At 38.0% G+C, this 24,684-nt stretch overlaps 1 protein-coding gene across 8 annotated transcripts in view; it reads left to right on the plus strand.

The window, feature by feature from the left end:
* The window catches only part of arhgap42b (Rho GTPase activating protein 42b), a 144,045-nt gene that overhangs the window by 26,344 nt on the left and 93,017 nt on the right, over window positions 1-24,684 (plus strand). For all 8 annotated transcript variants that reach the window (XM_082182897.1, XM_082182899.1, XM_082182898.1 and 5 more), the window contains exon 2: window positions 10,496-10,591. In XM_082182897.1, coding sequence (XP_082039023.1) covers window positions 10,496-10,591 — 96 coding nt within the window. The remainder of the gene's footprint in view (window positions 1-10,495; window positions 10,592-24,684) is intronic.

The following is a 24,684-nucleotide window of genomic DNA, read 5'->3' on the forward strand; positions in this document are numbered from 1 at the left end:
AAGTACCAGAAAGCATCTATAAAAATTGTTCTCTCTAATAATTGTTTTGAATATTTCTTTTGAGCTTATTTATCAAGTTGTTATCTCAGCCACATGCTAATGTCAGATTATTGGAATAAGCAGTTACATTCGATTGCTAACTAAAGATTATACTCTTTAAAAAATCTGTTGAGTATTGTCAGTCTCAAGGACATAGTGGAAAAATGCAAATGCTTTTGCTGCAGCATTTTAATGTAGCTGTTTGTTGACCAATTACGATTTCAGAGAGGCTACCTTTTTGTTTCATGAATTCTGATTCACTGTATTGCTACATGGTTTCAAACGTATCTGAATCTTTCCACACCCTCAAATCTGTATCCTTCACATGTTCAGTCAGAGGTTTGTCTAGTAATTTGAGTCTCTTGTGTGGTTCTCAAATAAAACAGTAAATACATAGTTTATTGTTTAATTAGAGTCTATCTTGAAATTGTCTTATTTTAGATTGCTGACAGCTCTATATTTAACAGCGTCTGCAGCAAATGACATGCACATCTCATCATTGTCATCCGATACATTTTTAAACGTGTTTATTGTGTAATGTATTTTCCCCCCATGGATTTCTGTGTTATGCTACGCAAAACTTGTACTGAAACGGTTAGGCTAATTAATTAATTTCCACAGAGCTGTATGTGGATGCCAATTAATAGTGAAGTACATACTGTAGTAATGTATATCATGCATACAGTGGCCATTCTTTCGGTGCATCAAACAGGTGAATAGCAGCTTTATATGACTAATGAGCATAAGCAACAGAGAGAAAATTAAACATAACACTTATTAATAATAAAACTTATTCTACTAACCCGAACCCTAACATCTAACCCTAACATAACAATCTACTAATACTCTTGAGAGTTAGGGGTCGTTTAGACGACACCGTTTTCGACTGAAAACGTAAAACTTTTTTGTACGTTATATAATTATTTACACGACAACGACTTTTGGGGGCCTGAAAACTAAAACTTTTGAAAACTGGTTTCAAAATGCAAGTTTCTGAAAACGATACCGTTATTGTTTCCGTGTAAACTACAAAAACAGTGACGTCATGCTTATTACGTTTAGTCTCTGACATCGCCAACTACTGGCCTGGCAGCATAATACAGCATTTTTTGTCGTTTTTTTGCCGATCCGTGTGAACGGGGATCATTTTGTCAACGTGAAAAATGCAAAGGCAAAACGTTTCCGTTTTTAGAACACATCGTTGCGTGTAAACATACCCTTGGTTGACATGCAGTTGTAAGGCTCTTATTTCATTAATGTAAAGAAAAATGATATCTTTGGGATTTCCACTACGTGACTCAGTGAGTTTGTCTCTTAGCATCAAGCTTAAACTACATCTCTCATTTGAACATGAATGGCTGTTACGTTGAATAAAGTTTATCGTTTTATCCATGATATGATATTATAAAGATGATATCCCCCCCAAAAAAAACTTAAATATGGGAAAAAATATATAAGTAAAACAGATTATATGTGTATCTTTACAAATGTGTGACTATTAATGAAGTTGCTTTCTAAGAAGATCATTTCAATTCAATCACTTACAATGTTGATACTCTTAGATGGCAACTGCTTATAGACAGTAGGCAGTGAGGAAGCTCACTAGGGTTTGAAACAGAGCCAAGAACTCACCATTTACAATCCTGACTCAGCGATTCCCTAAAGGCATGAAGGCAGAATTTTGTGACGGGCAGCATGTTCTACACTTAATAGGTGAGAGGAAGAAACGAAAGCAGCACAAAGTGACAGCTCTGTGGAGACGGACAGCAGATCTACGAGCCATTACCTATAGAGATAAAGAGACCGTTTGGAGAGCTGAAGTAATGCAGGAAGGAATGGCCACTAGGGAGATTTTTCACGGCTTTGGGGGCAGTTGTGGCCTAATGGTTAGAGTCTGTTTGGTAACCCGAAGGTTGCTGGTTCGATTCTTAATAACGGCAGTAACAACCCTCAAGACACCCACTTTCATTTGAACAACCTCTGATCTCGGAAAAAGCCCGGCCTGTTATACGTTAACGCTCTCACGGAAGGCTTGAGGAAAGTACTGTAGTTGTGGATCAGCGCTGCAGTGGTGATGCTGTCTGGCGGTACGAGAGGTGAAGGGCACTGCATTATTGATGGGGCTTATTCAGCTTGACTGAGCAGACTCGCATCTCAAACAGATTATTGACCAGCACCCTGGAGTCTCGGAGCTTGTGCATGCCATGAGATGATATACATGCTCACTCAACACATCAGTGGATAACCTTGTTATGCGCTCTCAGTGCAGTGGGTGACGCATAAGGCCACAGATGAAACCTGATCCTGGAGTAAATTCCTGTGTTTATCTCAGTTAGAAGCCATGACTAGACTTAAGCCAGTTCTTTCAATAGGAAGCAAGACATTTGCAAATAGAAATCTGTTAGTTTTATGAATTTCTTTGAATTTGAATTGTATTTCTTTACATTCAAATTTGAATTGCAATTATACATTCTGTTTGCAACCTCAACTCAAATTCATTTCAATTCTAGGATTGATTTAGCATTTAATATTCATTATCAATCACTTCTAAAGACCAAGAGTGATAACTACTGTAAAAGTAATAACAATAACTATATTATCGTCCACATCAAAGGATGATAACCCTGTTTATTATAAGCATGCATTGTTATGTTATCTGCCGCTTTAAAAGTCAGTGGATTCTGATTGCCTATCAATGTTTTTTATCATTTATCAGCTGGAAAAAAAACTCGTCCTGAAAGTGTTTCCTTTTAATTCCTTTGTGAATTGAGGATACTAATTGTTGCAGTTTGCAAGAGGAATTTTTCCCCAATCTCTCCTGATGCTGCTCAAGAGTTCATGGTAATTGTCTGATTCACCTTTTCATGATGGGTCATACATTTTCAATAATAGACAGATCTGGACTGCAGGCAGACCAGTCAAGCACATCCACTCTGCAGTGTAGTGTCTAAGAAACCACTCTGTTGAAGCAGATGCACAATGAGGCCTGACATTGTCTTGCTTCCCAGGAAAGATGTCATCTTGATGGCAGTATATACTGTATATCTCTGTACAATCCCAATATACACTTCCACATCAGTGGTACCTTCACTCATTTTCAAGTCACCTATGCCGTTTGCACTGATGCACCCCATACCATGACAGATGTTTGCTTTTGCACCTGTTGCTGATGAAAATCTGGATGGTCCCTTTCGGCTTTGGGACTGGGAAATTGATTCTGTTTTCCCCCCAAAACAATCTGAAACATGGATCTGACCACAGCACACATTTCCACTGTCTTTTGGACCGTCGGAGATGAGCTTAGGCCCTGAGAACTCAGCCGCATCTCTGCAAAGAATTGATGTATATCTTTCTCCTTGCATAAACAGAGATTTAAGTTGCATTTCTTGATGCAGAGGCAGACTGTTAAGTGACAACGTTTTTTTTTTTTAACAGAGTAACTTGACAGTTTCTTATTCAGTGCCATCTGGAGGCTCAAAGGTCATGCACATTCAACGGAGGTCTCCTGCCGTCACCTACACAGGCTGCGATTTATCTTAATTCCCTGAATCTTTTCACAATATTATGTATGGTAGATGGGGAAAGACCTACATTCTTTGCAATCTTGCCATTGAGAACATTTTTAATTGTTAGACAATTCTTTCATAAAATTTGGTACAAAGTGGTGAGCCGTGATGACCCATCTTTGCTTGCAAAGGATGCTCATTTTATACCCAATCACAAAACCATGTTACCAGTTCACCTGTTCATTGTAGACTGTTTCAAAACGTTTAACTTGGATAATTCTATATTCTCTATATTATAATTTTTTTTTCACTTTTATTTTGCCTGTGTTCCAACTTATTTGGAGTGTGTTGCAGCCATCAAAATCAAAATTTGTCAATATTTACAAAATACACTTATGTTGGCCAGTGAAAACATTGGAAATAATTTCTTCATAGTTTAGTCAGTTAAATAAAGGTGCAAGAGAATAACAAACCACAGATTATTCTACAAAATGTGGGGTTATATATCTGAAAGGTAGCAGATATAGTACAACCTTGTTAATTCTTTAGGCCAGATAAAGGAAAGAATGGTCATGAACATCTATATTTCAGTGTATATTTCACTGTAAATTTCGAACTTTTATGACAAACATTGACTAACTATTGTAAGTGGAACTTTAGGGAAAATGCAACAGAAGTGTATACATGACTCCTTTAAAGGAACACTGTTCATGTTATAAGATATGTAACATTGTACCCTGATGTTATGGAGTGTGGGAAAAATCACACCACATCCTGTTGTCCTTTACTGCACTGTTTTCTTTAGTTAGGAATCATGGCTAATTTATTCATATATAATCTGTAACCTTTGGAATTGAACTCTGGAAGTGGGATGTTCCAGTGTTTACTAAATGTGGGATTGCAGTGTTCTCTGTGTCCTTCCTAGTGACCTCTGTATGATCTAAACTGCATTCTGTATGTTTGATACGTGAGACTCAGAGAGCCAGACATTACAGAAATGTTATTTCTGTCTACTCTTACCTTCATGTAAGGTCAAAAAGTGGGCAGAAAATGAACACAAATTACAGTTTGCTGAAACTGTATGATGCACACACAAAAAAAGAAAATTATTTAGATAAAAACAAAAGTCATTAAGTGCAAATCAAAAGGAAAAATGGCCACAAATAAAACCTTATGTTCACTTTTCCTCTTAGCTTTTTTCAGTGTTCAATGCCAATGCTATGGATAGCCTATATTTTATAAGTGAACCATAATGCCCCAAATTACACTTGCATTGAACCTAAAAGCAAAGAAGCCACAGGACTGCGAATTATATGGAGTGAACTTTTGATCTTTCTGGAATTACAAGCCTCTGTTGCAGCAGATCAGTGTCAGTCTGCGTATTAGCGCTGGTCTATGTAATGAGCCTTGCAATGCGTCCTTGTGGCCTCTCTTGATAGATGTCAATGAATAATTTATCAAACCAACAGTCAAAAGTGCAAAGTAAGTATTCTTCCCCGCCCCGTCGTGAATCCCTACGTATTGCTCTTTTGACAAATCTTTTGCTCTTAAGCTTGAAAGAGCCATTTTCCAACCCTACATTCTTTCAAAAATAAGATTTAAGGAGAAAGTAATGAGAAACCCTTTTCAGAGTTTTCTTTGTCAGAGAGCTTTTGAAGGCTTTTGTTGGTATTTGGAGGAGCAGTCGGGTCTATCACCTCTTTAAGACATGATGAAATGGCTTTTCTCTGCAGTCTCATTACCTTTTTTGATTGAGTTGCTTAGCGTTTCCTGATCGAGTCCTTTCCGCCCACTCTTCATGACTGAGATGTGCGTTTAGCACGCCAAATGAGAGCTCATTTACTCTCAGCAGGGAGTGAAGATTATTTATTTGTCTTTTTGTACAGACTCCTAGCTTCATGTTGAATAGAGGATACACCTTTGACTGAAGTGGATAGATTTTTGTTTGATTCAAGCTCAAAGTTAGCTTTCATGTGTTTTTAAAGTCTTTGAATGCATTTATGCACCATGATATAGTTCGGTCAGGGCTGGTTCACACAGAATGGGTTTTTGCTGTTAAAAACGTGAGACGCAGGTCAGTGGGATGAAAAAAAAGGGCAAGGTCTAGAAACGTGTTTGTTTTTTTTTAAGTTGCACTTCTTTTAACTTGAGTGGAGCAAAATATGCGACACGCGAGCCAACAGTTAAAGACGTCTTTCTAGCGTGTTTACATCATAAAACAATGGTAAAGTAGAGCATTGGAATGGAAAAAAAACCTGAACTTAAATTGATTGTCACCTTAAAGGTGCTCTAAGCGATCCCGGGAGTCGAAACTTCTTGTTGACATTCGAATTGTTGTCAAACAAAACGGAGGCTAGCTAGACCCTCCCTCCTCCTCATCCCGTCTCCTCCCTCCTCCCCTCCCTTCCGGCATAAAGGAAAGTCAAAATAGTCACTACAAACAAAGTTAAGTTTTACTGATACTTCATTCAATGTGTAATGTCGCCAAGTTAGATAAAGGGTTTTATATATTGCAGAACAGAATGCAGAAAAAGAGAAACATTATCTTAAAATCGTTTCCTGAGGATATATGGATCACCAGCTTTCTGACAGACAGACAACAGCTAGTCAGAATGGGCAAAATCACGTCCGACAGCCGCACCATCAGCACCGGTGCTCCACAGGGATGTGTTCTCTCACCACTGCTCTTCTCCCTGTACACAAATGACTGCACCTCTAAAGACACCTCTGTCAAGCTCCTGAAGTTTGCGGACGACACTACTGTTATCGGACTCATCCGGAACGGTGACGAGTCTGCGTACAGACAGGAGGTGGAGCAGCTGGCTCTTTGGTGCAGTTATAACAACCTGGAGCTGAACACGCTCAAAACAGTGGAGATGATCGTGGACTTCAGGAGAAACCCCCCTGCACTCCCTTCACTCACCATCATGGACAGCACTGTGACTGCAGTAGAGTCATTCAGGTTCCTGGGCACCACCATCTCTCAGGATCTGAAGTGGGACACTCACATAGACTCTATTGTGAAGAAAGCCCAACAGAGACTGTACTTCCTGCGTCAGCTGAGGAAATTCAACCTGCCACAGGAGCTGCTCGTACAGTTCTACTCAGCTGTCATCCAGTCCATCCTCTGCACTTCCATCACCGTCTGGTTCGGCTCTGCTACTAAAACCGACCTCCGTAGACTACAGCGGATAGTTCGGACTGCTGAGCGAATCACTGGCACTACCCTTCCCACACTCAAAGTACTGCACTCATCCAGAGTGAGTAAAAGGGCTCGCAAAATCACTCTGGACCCGTCACACCCAGCACACTTTCTGTTTGAACTGTTACCGTCTGGTCGACGCTACAGAGCACCGAGCACAAAAACAACCAGACACAGGAAAAGTTTCTTTCCCCAGGCCATCTACCTCATGAACACTTAAATGTTCCCCTACTGTGGAACAAACATGTGCAATACTTCCCTCAGACATTTCATTATAGCACCTTATAACTTTATTTATAATTTATAATCTTTTATTTTTATTTTATTTTTATTTTTTCTATTTTTTATTTTTTATTTTTTTTTATTTATACCTATGTTACTTGTCACTTGTCTTGTCACTTTATATTGTATGTGTACTGGAAGCTACTGTCACCAAGACAAATTCCTCGTATGCGCAAGCATACTTGGCAATAAAGCTCTTTCTGATTCTGATTCTGATTCTGATTCTGATAATAGCTCCCATACAAGGACGCAATAATAGCAAGATAACGTTAGCTTCGCGGTTCCCAGTGAGCATAAACAACGGCGGCGTCGTAAACAAATTTAGTCAAAGTTGTCAATAGCCTATAAATTCAAATTCAAATTCATAACAAACAGTGGATGAAAATAACCATTCACACAAATTGTCGCCCTACGTTACTGTGAATTTGCTTGATCATTTACAATAGAGATTGATCGCTAGCTGCTAGAAACATAACGTTATATGTTGTATTCACCAAAGCTAACGCTGACTGCATAGTTCTAGCTAATTACATCCTTGTGTTGGATTGGCGAACATGAACGTCAGTTTACATTTACATTACATTTATTCATTTAGCTGACGCTTTTATCCAAGGCGACTTACAATTGCTATATATGTCAGAGGTCGCACGCCTCTGGAGCAACTAGGGGTTAAGTGTCTTGCTCAGGGACACATTGGTGTCTCACAGTGGATTCGAACCCGGGTCTCTCACACCAAAGGCATGTGTCTTATCCACTGCGCCACCACCACACAGTTTAGAAAGAAAGATGGATTTATCTATTCTGCAAAAACAGAGCAACTGAATGTCGGATCGGAAGCCCTTCTGCCGGCGGAGTTCTCGCCACCTTCAAAAGGTTTTTCCGATGTAAATTCGGTACTTCGTGCGTTCCTTATCCTTGTCCCTCTTCTTTGCAATTTGTTCATCGGAACGTCGTCTCTTTGGTCGTGTGTCGGCCATAATTCAAACTTCCCTCTTCATGCTTTTCTCTCCTCCACACACCCCCTTCATGTGTATGCGCACTAACCCCCCAAACCCCACCCTCAAATACTTCTTGTCGGTGATTGGCTGGAGCACTGTTTGTTGTGTTTCGTGGTGCGGGTGATAGGGATGCAACGATTATAGATTTTTTCTGGTACGATTATAGTCTGAGGAATAATCACGGTTTCACGGTTATCACGATTATTTTGCATTCATTAATTTCACAACACTATTAGTTTATAAAATCACACGAAAACTCCTTATATTTTAAAGTGTTATTTATTGCTGCTCAGCAACCAAATAATACACCACAAAATAATAATACAAACAAACAAAAGTCCATTTCTCTCTTTGGAATTAAAGAAAAGTGAAAAAAAGATTTTTGACTAAAACATAAGTAATACTTTAACACTGAAAATAAATAACAATCTAAATAAAAATAGCCTTTGTCTATTTGGAATTAAATATAAGCTACATATTAGCTAAGAATTTCCATTTAAAGAAAACAAATGTAGTCAAAGGCTGCTGGACCTCTGCCTGAAAGGCTCTTTTGATCAACTATATTACAAAATTGTTTTGTATTTTCATTGTGTGTATTTTTTTTTCTTTTTGGACCCGAGTAGAAACACCAAAGTGAAAACTAAAAAACTCTAGCTGGCTTTTGACTTCAAAACTTTGGGTCCTAACTAGGGCACTTCTCTCGGGAGGGCGCGCGCGCACCCGTAGTAGACCAGAGTGAGCGAAACCATCAAAGCGCTGTGCTCGCTGCTAGTGCATTTCGACGATGATTGTTTTATAAACAAGGCCAGTTCGACGCCGGATTTGCAGATCGTCTAATGCTTAAGGATGGAGCAGTCCCAACGATAAAGGTTAACGGTCGTGCGTTGGAAACGTGAGTAAAACTGCTTCAAATGTCTGTGTGCTGTTAGCTATCGGCGCGTAAGCACAGGCTCCAGCCACTCGGTTTTTTCCGGAAAGACTCGGAACTGCCTATCTTTCTTTTATAAATATAATAAAACTAAAGACTTTTTGGAGATATGAGGGGTGCAATACTACTCTATAGGTGCTCAAGATTAACATGAGATTGACTGAAACTGAGTGTTTCACCCCCCCCTTTAAGTAATTTGCCACGGAATTTAACTTTAATACATTTGCCACGGAATGTATTACCTTTACTTGAGCGTGCAAAGCTGGGTGGTGATCCCGCAGGTGCTGCATCAAATTTGATGTATTCGATCCTTTAGCAGCAACCTTTTTACAGCACGTTTTGCAAATAGGTGATCCGTCATCTTCAATGACGCCCTGGTCATTCTTTGTGTAACGTTACCCAAAATATCCCAAACTGCCGACTTCAGGCGCTTCTTTGGAGGAAACAGAGTTTCGCTGCTAGGTGCCTCTGCCATTGTTAATCCAGCGTGCGTGCGTAATGGCCTATGAGCTCCGCCTCCGTGTCTCTTATAAGCTCTTATAATGAATTTGTTTTCATTTTGCGCAAGATGCAACATTTCCGTTCCGTGAAACAGAAACGCGGTGTTGCGGAGCCTTTACGATGAATTAACCGTGACGAATTAAAGCGCGGTTAATAGTGAAATCGGTTAATCGTTGCATCCCTAGCGGGTGAGCCCAGTTTGTTTTTGTTGCCGTTTGTGGAGCCTGTGGTGTCTACAGAGACCGCGGTTTTTTACAGTGTGTTCAGGGGACAGGCAGCTAGCGGATAGTGAGGAGATGTTTGCTGTATGTGACAAAAAATGTTTTGGCCCAAAAAACGCGTGGCATCGCTTAGAGCACCTTTAATTAAACCTTATATTACGGGGCTGTTGAGTGCTTGAATCTGATTGGTTGATGAACGTTCTAAGGTGTGCAATTATATTTCAGGAAAACACACAGTAGTAGTTCCAGGCAGGTCTTGACCGCATTACATGTCCATATCACTTCGCCAAATGATTTCAGTTATTTTAAAATCGTTAGACTACAACAGCAAAAAAAAAAAAAAAAAAAAGACACTGACCAAGCAAATAAATATAGTAAATAGGATAAAAACAACAAATTTCGACACACTTTGTCACAAAATTATGGAAAAAACACATTCTCTCCCACTTAAACGCACACACATACAGTACTGACACACACTCGCACAGGAATATGTTGTCAGCGCTAGCAACTTAAAAGCGATGACATTTCTCACTAGTGAGGTAGTAACAGCGCTGTTCTTTAAGCAGATAAACGTTTCGCTGTAAGTACTGAGGAGACGCTGCTGCCGAACACTGTTGAGAGATGCACAGACTAAGTTTAGGTAATTCACACGTGCTTAATCTTTCTCTCTCTGTAATAATTGCATTAATAACTTCACTTCGCGTCGCGGTGTGCATTATTTTCTAATAATTCAAAGGCCCGTCGTCAATTATTCTTTACTTGCGTTACTCTTGCGGAACATTCATGGGAAATAAATCTCTCTTTCTCTGTTTCAGACCTCTCAGCAGCTGTGCAGAAGTTCTCCCAGTCTTTACAGGAGTTCCAGTTTGAGTGCATTGGTGATGCAGAAACGGATGATGAGGTGAACATTGGTAAGTGTGAGGTCAACTGCTGTTTTGAGGTCTGCTACTGCTGATACAGTTTCTGTCTTGTAGATGCATGTAGGAATGACAAATCACAAATGGGATATCTCAGCTATTGGATAAAATGCAGAGCAAGTCTCCTGCTTGGCTTCCCCAGACAACGCTCTACGCACACATTGGCAATAGGATCACCATTTTATTACTCGCCAGCTTAGGCTATACAAACTTAGAGCTCTTTTTATTTCGTTTGTATCTTTGTTTTATTGTAATTGTCCTATTGTTTGTAATTTGCCCATTTGTTATTAGTTTTAACTGCTGATGCGGAAAAAAAACAAATCATCAACCCCTAGTTTCAGGTGTTATTGTTTACCTGGATGTTCTTGATGTTAAGTTCTAGGTTGATAAAACTATATATTACCAAGTTGAGCAAAGAGCTGTTGGTATTTAAATATTGGTATTAGGTTGTTTTATTTTTTTATTTACATTGATGTTAAAATTACATTGTCAGATTTGAAACATTACTTTTTATGTCATGCTAAAACACTGATGTTCCTTTCAGAATTTCAGAATACTTTCTTTTCCAAGAAAGAATGTGAAACACATACAGTATATTAGTTACATGATCAGACCAGATCAGTTTTTAAATATTTTTAAATGCAATTTAAATAGATTTTACACACTTAAAGCAATATCATATCGCATCTCGAATATCGCATTTAACAAGTTTTCACATATCGCATTTATATTGCAAATTAAATCAGTTTATCTTTAGCATAACAGCTAAACTAACAAATATTAGGCAATCAAGCTTTTTTTATAATAGAACTTTAGTAATTATAACTAAAATGTGGCAACCATGCAAGGAAATGTATAATTACATATGTGTTATATTAAACTGAACTTAAAAGTAAATTGAATGTAAATCATAACCGAGAAGTCCATTAACTCGCCTAAGCTATGAACTCATCATCTGAGCGATAAAATGTTCTTCCAGACCCATTAAAGACAATCTGCTTAACCATTCTGAGATCATTTTAATGGAAAGTTCCTCTAATGCTCTGTGGAATAGTTTCCTTCCAAATTCCCAAATGTCCTGCACCCTCCCAGATGGATGGGATTGTCATCTTAATCAAGACTTATCCCTGGAAATTTCATGTGAGTTCATTGGAGCATAAAGGGATTTCAATGCTTTTTTTCTTGCACTCCGACTCTTTTACTTTCGGCTATTGAACACAAACTTTTTAAAGTCTTAAACGTGTGAGCAGTCACTGAAGGACTTAGAATTCATCGTTTTGATTAGTAAATGTATTCTTGTATGAAAGCAAGCGGTGGGCATGCTTGAAATCCTGTCCCAATCCAGATTTAGCTCAAGGCAGGTCTTGGTAAGATTGCCTGCCCAGCATGCATAATGTATTGTATTGATTTTCTTACATTCTAGACGAAAAGCTCTCGGCTCAGCCCTTTAAAAGATCAGAGTAACTAATTGTGATTTGTGTCAGAGATTAAGGAGAATGCAGACTGCTCACCCCACGGTGGGCACTGAGCAGATGTGCTGAGAGTTCGTATGCCCTGATGGGTTGATCACTCATTCTGTTCTGACTCTTTTAGCATCCATTCATCTCTTCCTATGCTTTTCTCGTTCCAGCGTTCTCTCCTTATGTGTCATTACTTTGTTTATTATCTTCCTGCACTGCTCTGTGCATTGTGTGCTGGCTTGACACTCAGACCATCTGCATCTAACAGTTGGCTTCCCGTTTTTCCGTACTCTCGATCTCACAAAGCAACCTGTCTTTTAGCCTACTGCCTTTTCCCCTTCTTTTCCCAGGGAATCTGATGGGAGAAAAGCTAATTAAATGTGTTGAGGTGGGGCAAAGCAAGCCCACAATGGAGTTCATTTTGGCCCTTTAATATCCCCGTCTGGTCGTCAGATAGGAATGTGGTGAATAGTTGCCATTTTTTCCCCTATTTGTCTGGTTAAAAAGGATGTTGGGCAAGCCAACCATATTGGGAATGTTTTGTAAGGTAGCAAAAACATCTTTATGGTTGTTTATCTAATGGACAGCTGTAATGGACAGAAGCATTGATGGGTAGGAAATAATAGGGCTACAGATATTGATTTACACTTGTAATGTGGCAGAATGATTTTGGTTTACATTCCATGGACAAGTGAATGTTGATGAATCCTGTGACTGCATGTTAATGCAATCTCTTTGCCATGAATCCAGCATTTTGTTCACAGTCCATTCAGTGACACTCTGATGAATTTTGCGCACAAAAATAGCAGGCCAGACACTTTGCAAAATTGCAAGTTCCGATCTAACGGTTTTATGCAACTTCCAGGTGTGTAGCTTCAATAATTCAATAAACCAGGCTTCAATCACCCCAAAGGAAAGTATATTTACACTGTGTGAATCGTTCAGACCCTTTTCAAGGTAGAGTTGCACCAGCCATTCCCAAGTTCTTTCTTAAATTGGAATGTAAAGTCCACACTAGAGTAGGGATGTCACGGTACCAAAATTCCAGTAGTCGGTACCGATACCATTCAAATTTTACGGTTCTCTGTACCAATTTCGGTACCACAGCAAAATCTGTTGGAACTATTTTTCTATTTTATTTAACTATTTGAAAAAAATATTGAATTCAATTCAATGACTTTATTTATGATGGTAATCATAAGTAAATAATACATATAAGCATTAAATGCTGTTTAAACGTAAATATTGCTTATTAAAAAAATCCCATGGAGACGTAGCTAAATCTACTGTACAGTAGCCTAATAGAATTATTTATGTCAATTTCTTCAAGTTAAACCGAACTTTTATTTTGACGGGTTGCCGTGAAGACCTTTTGAGTTTCTGTGTGTGTATGATATGACGATAGTTTTTTTCTCAAATTAAACGGTAAAATGCTCATGAAGTGACTCTCAGAGCGGCTCTGGAGAGGAATTTCATTATGTCATCATATCGTGAGGCAGCAGAGACTGAAAAGCTTCAGTGTGTGTGTGTGTGTGTGTGTGTGTGTGTGAGGTAAATGAAACTGTGCATCTGCGCCATTGATTCACAAAGAGACAAGCATAATATGCAGGGTTAATATTTAAATAGTCTTTTTGCAGTTTAATATACACAGACACTATATATATATATATATACTATATCGTGGTATATATCGGCTACATACAGTGGTCCAAGTAAAAAAGTTAGTCTGGAGCCCCACGCTTAGATAAAAAAACGGAAGCGACTTAAAGCAGCTGCCTATTAGTGGGTACCGAATATACCCGGTACTACAGAAATGCTGGTATCGTCACATTTTCAGTACCGACTTGGTACTGAAGTACCGGTACTTGGACAACACTACACTAGAGGCTTAGTAACTACTAGCTAGATTGTATCTAACTCTGTACTTTATTCGGTTGAACCATTTGTTCTTAAGGTAGAACGAACCTAGTAGGTCGTCACTTAAGTCGCATAATATGATGTTTACCCTTAATACAGCTTTCAAATACGTGAGCAAAAGTTGTGTTGCAGTGCCTTGAATTTCAGTTTATCCTTTTTTGCCTCACGTAACTAACGGTAAAAAAAATGTTTCCATTAAATACGATACTACTTAATCATGAATGAAGTCTTTTTCTATCTAATTATTACATGGCTCTGTGGAATTGCTTGATTCTGATTGGTACATCGCGCCATCCAGCGGTATGTTATGTAAGGGATAATGTACATTCACCCGGTTGTTATCTCAGAATAGAGGACCCCGACGCGAAGCATTATTTTCAATTAATTGAAAATAATTGAGAAATATTGATCTGAGTTGAATTTTTTTATTAGGTCTTTAAACGCAAAGCTTCCACGGAGAGAGCAATTGCTAGCGCGGCAAGTTCAAACTAGACGGACATTTAAGAGATACGGTATACAGTCACACCACTTATTATACATCATTTTGCCACATAAATAATTATGAAGACCCTAACCCTAACCCTCGAGACTGCGCTCTACAGTCACGGCGGCCACTGCACCTGGGGGTAAGGACAAACGAGGCGAGAGAAAAGGAGACGGAAGGATAAGGAGAGACAGACGAGAGTGGGGAGAGAGGAAAGAAAAGAAAAGAAATCTCGGTCCACTTTCCAAAACGCATTACCATTCGGTCCTCCACCAGCTGGGTGAACTCCTCTGTGATGCCTGGCGGTGGTTCTGGATAGCCCTCGGTAGAGGGCCTCTTATTCCTCCGACGCATTATAACCCATTATAATCAGTGATGCTGTCTACACTAGATGTGGCGCGACGCGACATGACAAATTCCCGACATTAAACTGATGCCCTATTTTATGTATAACATACTTCAAGCACTCACACTACTTCTGACTGGATTTGCAATGGTCGCTGTGTAGACAGTCTCAAACTTTTGCGACGCGACAGCTGTCACGTCCGGTGTAGACCAAGTTTTGAAGCAGGATTTCTACTTTCAGAGTATTATTTTTTTAAAGGATCATACCCAGTAATATAGCAGTATTATAGCAGCCATTCGCTATGGCATGGATCATTGAAGACCCCATATCAGTTGACCACTAGAAAGTTCTCATCTATCACTCTTCATGGAAAGTTTTCAAAGTGTCTGGTATTTCTGTTGTGATCCCATAGTGTCCCATCCCTAAAAGGGTAAGATTACTCTTACTGAAGAAAAATGTAATTGTCTTCTGGAATCAATCTGGTCATCGATGAAAGTGAGCTTTCGGAGTGACTTGACCGGACCCCTCGTGTGCTGTGGGACCAGAATCTTGATGTAGCTGAGCTGCAATCTACTTTGAAGCTCCAACCGGTCTGCGTCGCATCAGCAGTCTGTCTGGGAGTACAGACAGGGTCACCTGACCTCCTATTGATTTCATTCCATGACTTCCTGCTGTGACATTCACAATCCACACCAGTTATCCTGAAATCAATCTCACTGAAAGATTGATGTAGCTATAGAAATATTAATTGTCCTATAAGTACAAGACTGTTTCACTTCAACCGCGATGAGCCAATGATTGTTGCCGGCCATACTTTCTTTCTTTTTTACGTTCCACTTTTTTTATCTTTGAGTCTCCCTCTTTCCCATTGTCTCACATAACAGAACTGTTAAGTCGTGATGTCAATTTGTAGACCAACCCCGAAGGAGATTGTGTGAAATTGATATAAGCATTTAATAGTGCAACCATCAACTAGAAATTAATATTTTTCCCTTACACCTTGAATCATTCTTTTTTCAACAATGTTTTGAAATATATTTTTCAAAATGTTTTTTTTTTTTTTTTTTTTTTTACAAGTTCACAAATATCAAATATTAAGCTTTTGGGGAGCCACACATCACAATGATATTTTTACAACCTGAACTAACCATGTCGTAAAGTATTGTGTGTGTGTGTGTGAGAGAGTGTATAAATATAGACATGCACATTAAAAATGTGCAAACATTTTGATGACTCATCTTGTACTACACAGATTTTTGTCCAATCAAATGCTCTCTGGATTGTTAAATGCCCTGCCCGTTTCGATATGTCCTGCCTAAACTTCCTGTTCCATAGGAAATATTGCAATAAAGAACAATATCAAGAGCTTTTTTTTTTTGAAGCAGTGTCGTGTGCGACTGGTCTTAATTTATGGATAATGCATTTGGGGTTTCTAAATGAGAGGGCGATTCCATGTCTGCCTCTCTCATCAGTCCTTCTCAAATGTATGTATGTCAGATCTCTTTTGTCCTGAGCCAAAAGCCCATTTCACAGAATGACTCATCACTTCTGTCATTCTCCCCATTAACCTGTGAATGATACATATGCTCTAACCCCTTTTAGCCGCTATATTCTGCCTTAAGTACCTCATATAGTTCAATAGAGACATTTATCCACAGCCTCTACCCTTATCTTCCACATCAAATCTGTCTCACTCTCTCCCACTCATTTCCTGTTCTCTTCTTCTTATCTTTTCACATTCAGTTTCTTACTCTCTCTACTTCTGATAAATAAATGCCCGGTCACTTTCGTTGCTAAAATGTCTAACATGCACATTTGGTTTTATTTACAGCTAATTCTACAACAAATTTATTTGGCAAATTTTATGTTTATATAATTTTTTACACTTATTTATGAATCATTAAATCATCCATATATCATCTAATGATCAGTAATATATGTATATAAATATGCACTGATCTATTGGCCAAAAATCGCATGATTATATCCTGTCAATCAAAAGGGGGTGGAAAACCGTGTTCAGACTGCAACTCATGCTGTGTTAAATTTAGGGCTAGTTGAGTTGAGTTTAACGCGCCAATAACACATTCCCCCAGTTTCACAGTCCCAGACTAAATGCCATGTTTGAGCTGTTTTATCTGAAGGCAACTTGTTTTGTCTCAAGATGCACCCCAGTAATGTTTTTTTTTTTTTCTTCTAAGGCATGGTTATAAAAGCTACTTAAATGTCCTAATTGGACTAAGGCCTAATCCTGGCTTAATCTAAGCATTGTCTGTGAAACCAGGCCATTAATTAACATTAACGGGCCATTAAATATTGAAGTTAAAGCAAGCTTTATATATATATAGAAATATAAAATATGAATGTATCAAAAACAAATGATGACAGGCCAGACATAAAATATTGATATATAAAATGCCAAATGTAGCAGCAATCAGGGTTCCGAATCTGTTCAATGAACAAAAACAAAGGAACGAAATTTTGACTGGAACATAACCAGAAACGGAAACAAAATCAAATTTAATCGTTCTGAACAAACACACTTATTTGAAATGGCCATTAACTGGTTATTAACGTTATTTTATTGCTCTGTTAAATATTTTAATTTGGCAGTCAACCATTCACGAATTCAAATAGTACATACTGTGCAAATGTGATATTGACGCATAGCCAATATCAACGTGAGTGAAATGCCCGTGCTCAGCTGTCAAGTCATCATAGGTAAGTCGCAATGGCAACGCGCTGGCGTTAGTTTTCCCGAGGATATACTGTACTGTATATGTCACCAAATATTAAACAATTAGGCCTACATTTCAGTGAAAATGAATAGCAGGTAATATGCAACTTTTAGTTTTTTGAAACCAGCGAAAATTGCAGGATAGTGTAGAACATTGAGTCACACAACGTCACATCACGCACTTAAAGCGCTTCTGTGAACGGAGGAAACAGAATAAAACTAAATGTATAAAACTAATATATAGGCCTATACACAAAATATAGGCTATTTCACTTAAATAATTACAGATATTAACAAACTGAAAGGAAAATTTTTGCTGACCTCGGTTCATGCAACGGTCGTCCAAAGTTCACGGAAAGGAAACCGAGATGGCAGAAAACGGCATCGTGCTTGTTTTCTGTATTTTACGAAAGCTTTACAGTTTTTAATCATTTTTTGCTTCAATCCGTATGACCATAAATTACGGCGTAAGGTTCCTCGGAAGGACAAAAATTCATGTGATCGCGCCGACGCCTCACATCTGCACACGTTCTAGCATTGCTAACTTGACATCGCAGCATGTTCATTATCAAAATAAATAGTCAACCAAACATATAGAAAGTTAACCAAACCATGTCCATGCAGAGGTAGCCCCTCGTTTAGGAACGAGCTCCTTGGTTTGTCCCGGCTGGTTCTTCTCCTGCTCGGAGCCTCCCGGCTTTGTCTCCCCTTCACTCGCCATGTTATTCACGTTTCTGCCTGCATCCCCGTGGTTGGCATGTAAGATTGCAGTCATCCAAATGATGAAAAAGTTTTGTCATAAACAATGTTTTTTGCGACACCACGATATAAACGATATAGCATAATATGAAGCAATAGACTTTTTATATCGTCCATACGATATCGTCATATTGCACAGCCCTATTTTAAACAATACATAAATATTGAATATAGACAAAGTCAACAAAAGCTAGACATAAAGTAGCTAGAAAAATTATATTGCCCAGCCCTAATATTGAGTGTGTTGTGTGCATGGCTGGCATTAATGGGTGTTTTTGGAGTCTTTTGGTAGTCTTTCGTTCAGCTGTGGCTGCTAAAAGCCAGGAAGCGTGAATGGAAACAAATAGAGTGGACAGGCTATCTGCGCCGATGGTTTGATAATTGTGTTTATAGAGTTGGCAGGCTGAAGTTGACCAAGTGTCCAAGCACAAACGGAGGTAAAATCCATCCAGGGGAGACAGCAGCTGTCTCTCATCCACATCTTGTTTAAATGAAACAATGGAGCCATCAGTGGCACGCAAAAGCTGTTCTGAGAATTCACAAGCTGCCGTTGTGCCACAGCAAGAGACCGAGGGTAGTGCCAACTTTGGATGAGGTATTATTTTGAAGGATGCGGATGTCTTTGTGAAGCACTACATGCAGTGGTCTTGGAATTCAAGCTCAAAAACAGTTCACTAAAAAATACATTTATATCATATATTCACAAGGGGTCAATGTTTTGGCTGTTTAGCACGCTACAGGAACAGAAAGCACCCAAAAAATAGGGCTACAATTAACGATTATTTGAATAATCAAAGCATTTAAGATATATTATAATTATAAGATAATATAAAAATAATATTATTTACAAAATTGTTATTGTATGAATGTATTGAATATATATATATATTGAATGTATCTATGTTGGCTATGTGCAATTATGTGCAAAAAAAGGGGGTTAAAATTTAAACTGGTCATTTTCTATTGTGCTTTGTCTGTTTGACGCGCATGCGTGTCACACTCACTGAAGTCAGAACATTGCTGTCAATATGAGCTTTTATTCAAAATGGAAATACTCACGTGACCTTAATAATAATAATAATAATAATAATACATTTTATTTAAGGGCGCCTTTCTGAACACCCAAGGACACCTTACAGCAAACAACCAGTAAAATAATCACAATATAAAATTATAAAATTTACAGCATAATTACATCCATCACACAAAGAAAAAAAAAAGAAAAATACTGCAATTTACCCATAAGCCTGAGTAAAAAGATAAGTTTTTAAACTGGATTTAAAAATTTGAAAACTGTCACAATTCCGTATGTTGGGGGGAAGCGAATTCCACAACCGAGGCGCCACAAAACTAAAAGTTCTCGCTCCCATTGTAGTTAAGCGAATACGTGGTGACACAAGAGAAATAGAGTGAGACGATCTCAGAGAACGAGAAGGAGTGTAAATGTTTAAAAGATCAATGAGATATGGAGGAGCCAAATTATGTAAAGCCTTAAATGTGAGAAGCAGAATTTTAAAATCAATACGGTACTTAACTGGAAGCCAATGTAATTGTTGAAGAGTTGGAGTGATGTGCTCGCGTAAAGAAGTCCTAGACAGGACACGTGCCGCTGCGTTTTGAACCAGTTGAAATTTACGATGAAGTTTTGTAGGAAGACCAGAGAGAAGAGCATTACAGTAATCAATTCGTGAAGTGACCAACGCATGAATTAGAATTGCTGTGCTGCTCTTAGTGAGAGAAGGACGAAGACGGCTAATATTACGCAAATGAAAATATGCGGCGCGTGTAATGTTATTTACATGTGCTTCAAAGGAGAGTGTGCTGTCCAGGATAACACCCAGACTCCTGACCTGTTGAGAAGGATACATTTCAGTATTATCAATAACTAAAGAAGGACAATCAGATTTAGCCAAAGTTGATTTAGTACCTACTAATAACATTTCGGTTTTGTCACTATTTAGTTTGAGGAAATTACCTGAAAGCCAAGCTTTAATTTCAGATAAACATTCATTCAAAACAGGTCGAGGAGAAGAACTAGAAGGTTTAGAAGATAAATACAACTGGGTGTCATCAGCATAGCTATGAAAATTAATACCGTATTTCCTAAAAATAAAACCAAGAGGAAGTAAGTAGATCATAAATAAAAGAGGCCCTAAAACAGATCCCTGAGGAACGCCAAAGTTAACTCTAAATGACCTTGATTTATAATTTTTTATTTGGACATGTTGATTACGACCAGTGAGGTATGATCTAAACCAGGACAAGGGGGTACCCGTGACTCCTATAGATACTAGCCTGTCCAAAAGTATCTTGTGCGAGATAGTGTCAAATGCCGCACTAAGATCAAGTAGGACTAGTATAGTTAGAAGACCAGAATCAGCTGCTATTAACAAGTCATTAGTTATTTTAACCAAGGCCGTCTCTGTACTATGATGAGAACGAAATCCTGATTGGAAACGTTCATATAATGCATTCTTAAACAGGTGTTCATGAATTTGTGCTTTCACACACTTTTCCAATATTTTAGTAATAAATGGCAGGTTAGAAATCGGTCTATAGTTTTCAAAATGTAATGGATCAGCCCCTATTTTTTTAAGAATTGGAGTAATGACAGCGGTTTTCATGAAGGACGGTACATGCCCGGTATCAAGCGAAGAATGAATAATTTGAGTAAATAATGAGGACAGTGACGATACACAGGCTTTAACCAAGCAAGTAGGCATTGGGTCGAGCTGACAAGTGGAAGATTTAGATCTATGAATATAATCCCGTATCTCTGCTGTAGATGGTAGGATAAAATAATTAAAAGTAGAATGTATAGTCATTTGTGGGACTAAGAGACTCAGAGGATTTAGAGCTAAATTACTGATAGCCAACTGCTGATGAATCTTACTAATTTTTTACTCAAAGAAGGTCATAAAATTATTACATTGTTCTGTAGAACACGGGCTTAAAGGCATGGCATCTGCTGGACAGGAAACCTTCTTTACTAAAGAAAAAAGAGATCTAGAGTTTCCTTCGCTGGCTCCAATTATATTAGTATAATAATCTGATTTTGCTTTAAGCAGAGCTTCCTTATAATGGTACATATGATCAGTCAACATAACTTTGTGAACCATTAAACCAGATTTAGCAAATAAACGTTCAAGCCTCCGTCCCTTAGTTTTGAGTAGACGCAGATCAGGGGTAAACCATGGAGCAGAAACATTAAAAGAAACAGTCCGAGTTTTAACAGGAGCAAAAACATCCAAGATCTCAGTTAGTCCACTGTTGTAAAGGGAAATCAAAGCGTCAGGAGTGGAGAAGTTCACTTTGTTTGAGAAGCTGGCCAGTTCATCAGCAAGATTAGAGACATCAATGTTCTTAATGTTCCGAAAAGTGATACTATGGCCTGTCTTTAACTTAAAAACTGTCAACTGAGCACAGAAAGAGACTAGAAAATGATCTGATAGAGACAGGTCAGAAACAATACAATTATATGGTGATAAACCAGAGCAGCAGATAAGGTCAAGAATATGAATAATAATATACCACCTTGTAACATTTACAGATAAGGATACAACCACAAAATGTAAGCTATTCACTAGTGGTCATTTTTCTCTTTAGCTGATGTGTTGGAAGCAGGACTTTTATTTTGACAGCTCTGAGAACGCCCATTCTCCATCTTCATTAGTTTATGGTCTCTGTTTAACAGCTCTGTCTAATACGTTATTAGAACTTTTAAACAAAAAAAATTAAGTTATATACGAAAAATTATTATAGTGTTTACTACTAGTAATAATATAATTAGTAATAGGCAAACACTATAATACTTTCTCATTTACTGTCAGCATTCAGCAAATGTGCATTTATATAATTTAAACTAATCTAGGAATATCTAATAAACGTTTCATTTCACAAACCACATGATTTTTCAATGTGAGCAGGAGAGTTCAACTGTCACTGGAAACGCACGATCGACAAACTTTAAACCCATGATTTCAATTTCTGTATATTCAGTTGCCCACTGGTCATATTCATGCCATTTTCACTGTGTGTTGTGTGTAAAATTAGTTTCACCTTGTCTTTATTTGAAAAAATATATTTCCCAGCACACACAAACTTAACAGATTACTGAGTGCACTGTTGGTAGCAGTGTTTACTTCCTCTTTATCATTTTATTAATTTTTTTACAATTTCTTTGTGTAAAAATACTGTAATAGGATTTCAGAATCAAGAAGTTTACTTTACAGATTTATTTTTTCATTTATGAAATATTATGTCAAATAAATATGAGTTATAAATAAATTGTCTTTATATCGGCCACGCTGCTCTCTAAGATATCGGAATCGGCCATCAAAAAAACTAAATCTAGCACGTTAAGCGGCACATGCATCCGTCAAAGCACATGTCAGTGCAAGCTTCAGTCAACTATAAGCTTTTGTTTGAAGATGTTTAGTGTGTACTTTTCCCGCAGCAGGGAAGATGCGTTTTGTCCATAGAAAATGTGTTGTTCCCTGCTGTAAAGTGACGTGACTGGCAGATGTTTTCTGTGCATTGTGAGTAGGCTTGATTAATCGATAAATAGATTATAAATACTAGATTTTTTTAGGGCTGCCCTCGACTAAAACTTTTCTAGTCTACTAGTAGTTGTTACTTTAAGCAATTAGTCGACTAATTGCACGTGTATATTAATAAGCCATAGAAATTATAATAATGAGCCTTTAATTGCCTATATATAACACATAGCCTAATCAGCACTCAAGCGCACATTAAGCTTGCTGCAGTGCACCAGCAAAAGTAATGATTATGAATATGTCGTGAAAAAACAGAAAGGAGACTGTCTGAACATTTTTATAATTTATTAATAATGTTTTCTGTGTTTCGGCTGCAGAGATTTAAGTGGACGATGCTGATTTGTCATCTCCAGTAGTGGACGCCTATATGCACGTTTCATACGGATTACATAATCTTATCAGAGAATATTTGTTTCCCACTTTAATTGGTTGACAATCACTTGACATTTCAAGCTTTCTATAGATAGATTTCTCATGTCTGTGAGGCAAGTATAAACAGAGTTTTTTTTTTTTTTTTTTTTTTTTTTTTTTGACGTGCTCAAGTTCAAAGAAACCGAGTTTGCCATTTTACAAAGGCAGAATGTTTAGTTTCTATTGCGAGTTTACACAAATAAAGGTACAGTTATCTGTATGACCAAAAATACCGCAGTACTATTTTAAGTTGTTTCCGCTGTTGTCAGGAAAAAATGCAAGTGATCGCGCCGGTGCCTCCATGTCGTGCAGTAAAACGAGCAATACTTCAGCTTCCACACTGTCCTATCATTTTAATAATTTGTTTATAAACTACTGTTTTTTTGTGTTTTCGGCTGCAGTGACGAAGTTGGCGAAGCTGACTTTCATCTCAGCAGTAGTGCATGCACCTATATACACGTTTTATAACACAATCTGAGAATATTTGTTTTCCATTTGAATCGGTTCATTTAAAAATAGACATTTCAAGCTTTCCATAGATGTACTTTTTGACGCGCTCAAGTTCACAGAGACCGAGATGGCAGAAAGCGCATCCTGTTTTTTCTTTATTTTACAAAAGCACAACGTTAAGTTGTTATAGTGAGTTCACACAAATAAAATTTGTCAGTTTTGAATGATGTATTAGGCTACTCTTGATATAAGACCAAAAATGACGGAGTATTTAAGTTAAATGCAAGTGATCGCGCTGGCGCCTCCATGTAATGCAGTAAACGTGTTAGATGCTACTTCAGCTTCCGCACTCCACATAAAAACTTGAATAGCAGCACACATTTATCTAGGTTAGAGCGAGCAGCCATGTAAAGTTGCTACTACTTACATAGGCAAATATTTGGATTTCTTGCCCGACATACTGTAATTACCACAAGGACCCGCCGTTAACAATCTATCCCTCATGACTGCGTGACTTCACCACCAGTTTTTTTTTTTTCTGCGACTAATAACATTTTTGTCTAACATGTTTTGACTACGCCTCTTCTAGTCGACTAACAATTAGTCGTCCATTAGGGGGCAGCCCTAATTTTTTCCATTATCGATCATTATTGATTAGTTAGATTAGCACATAAACATAATGCACTCTATTCTAGAATGTTTATTTTTGTGTGAAATATTCCTTTAACTTGCAGACTTGAGGGCATTATAGATGGTTATTACACGGCTTCACGTCAAGGTCCTGATCACCCTGTCGGGGTTTATTCTGCGATAACAACCGGTTGGTTGTTTATACCTAACTTGCGTCACTCATATCTTTTTTTCATCCTAACCAAAATTGCAAACATCCATTGGTTTAACTTTTTCATTTCACTTGAGTGTAATGGTAAATGTTATGTATGTGCAAATTAGGATCAAGGTTAGATGT

This window comes from Leuciscus leuciscus, assembly GCF_965113295.1.
Source record: "Leuciscus leuciscus genome assembly, chromosome: 10".
Classification (NCBI taxonomy): domain Eukaryota; kingdom Metazoa; phylum Chordata; class Actinopteri; order Cypriniformes; family Leuciscidae; genus Leuciscus; species Leuciscus leuciscus.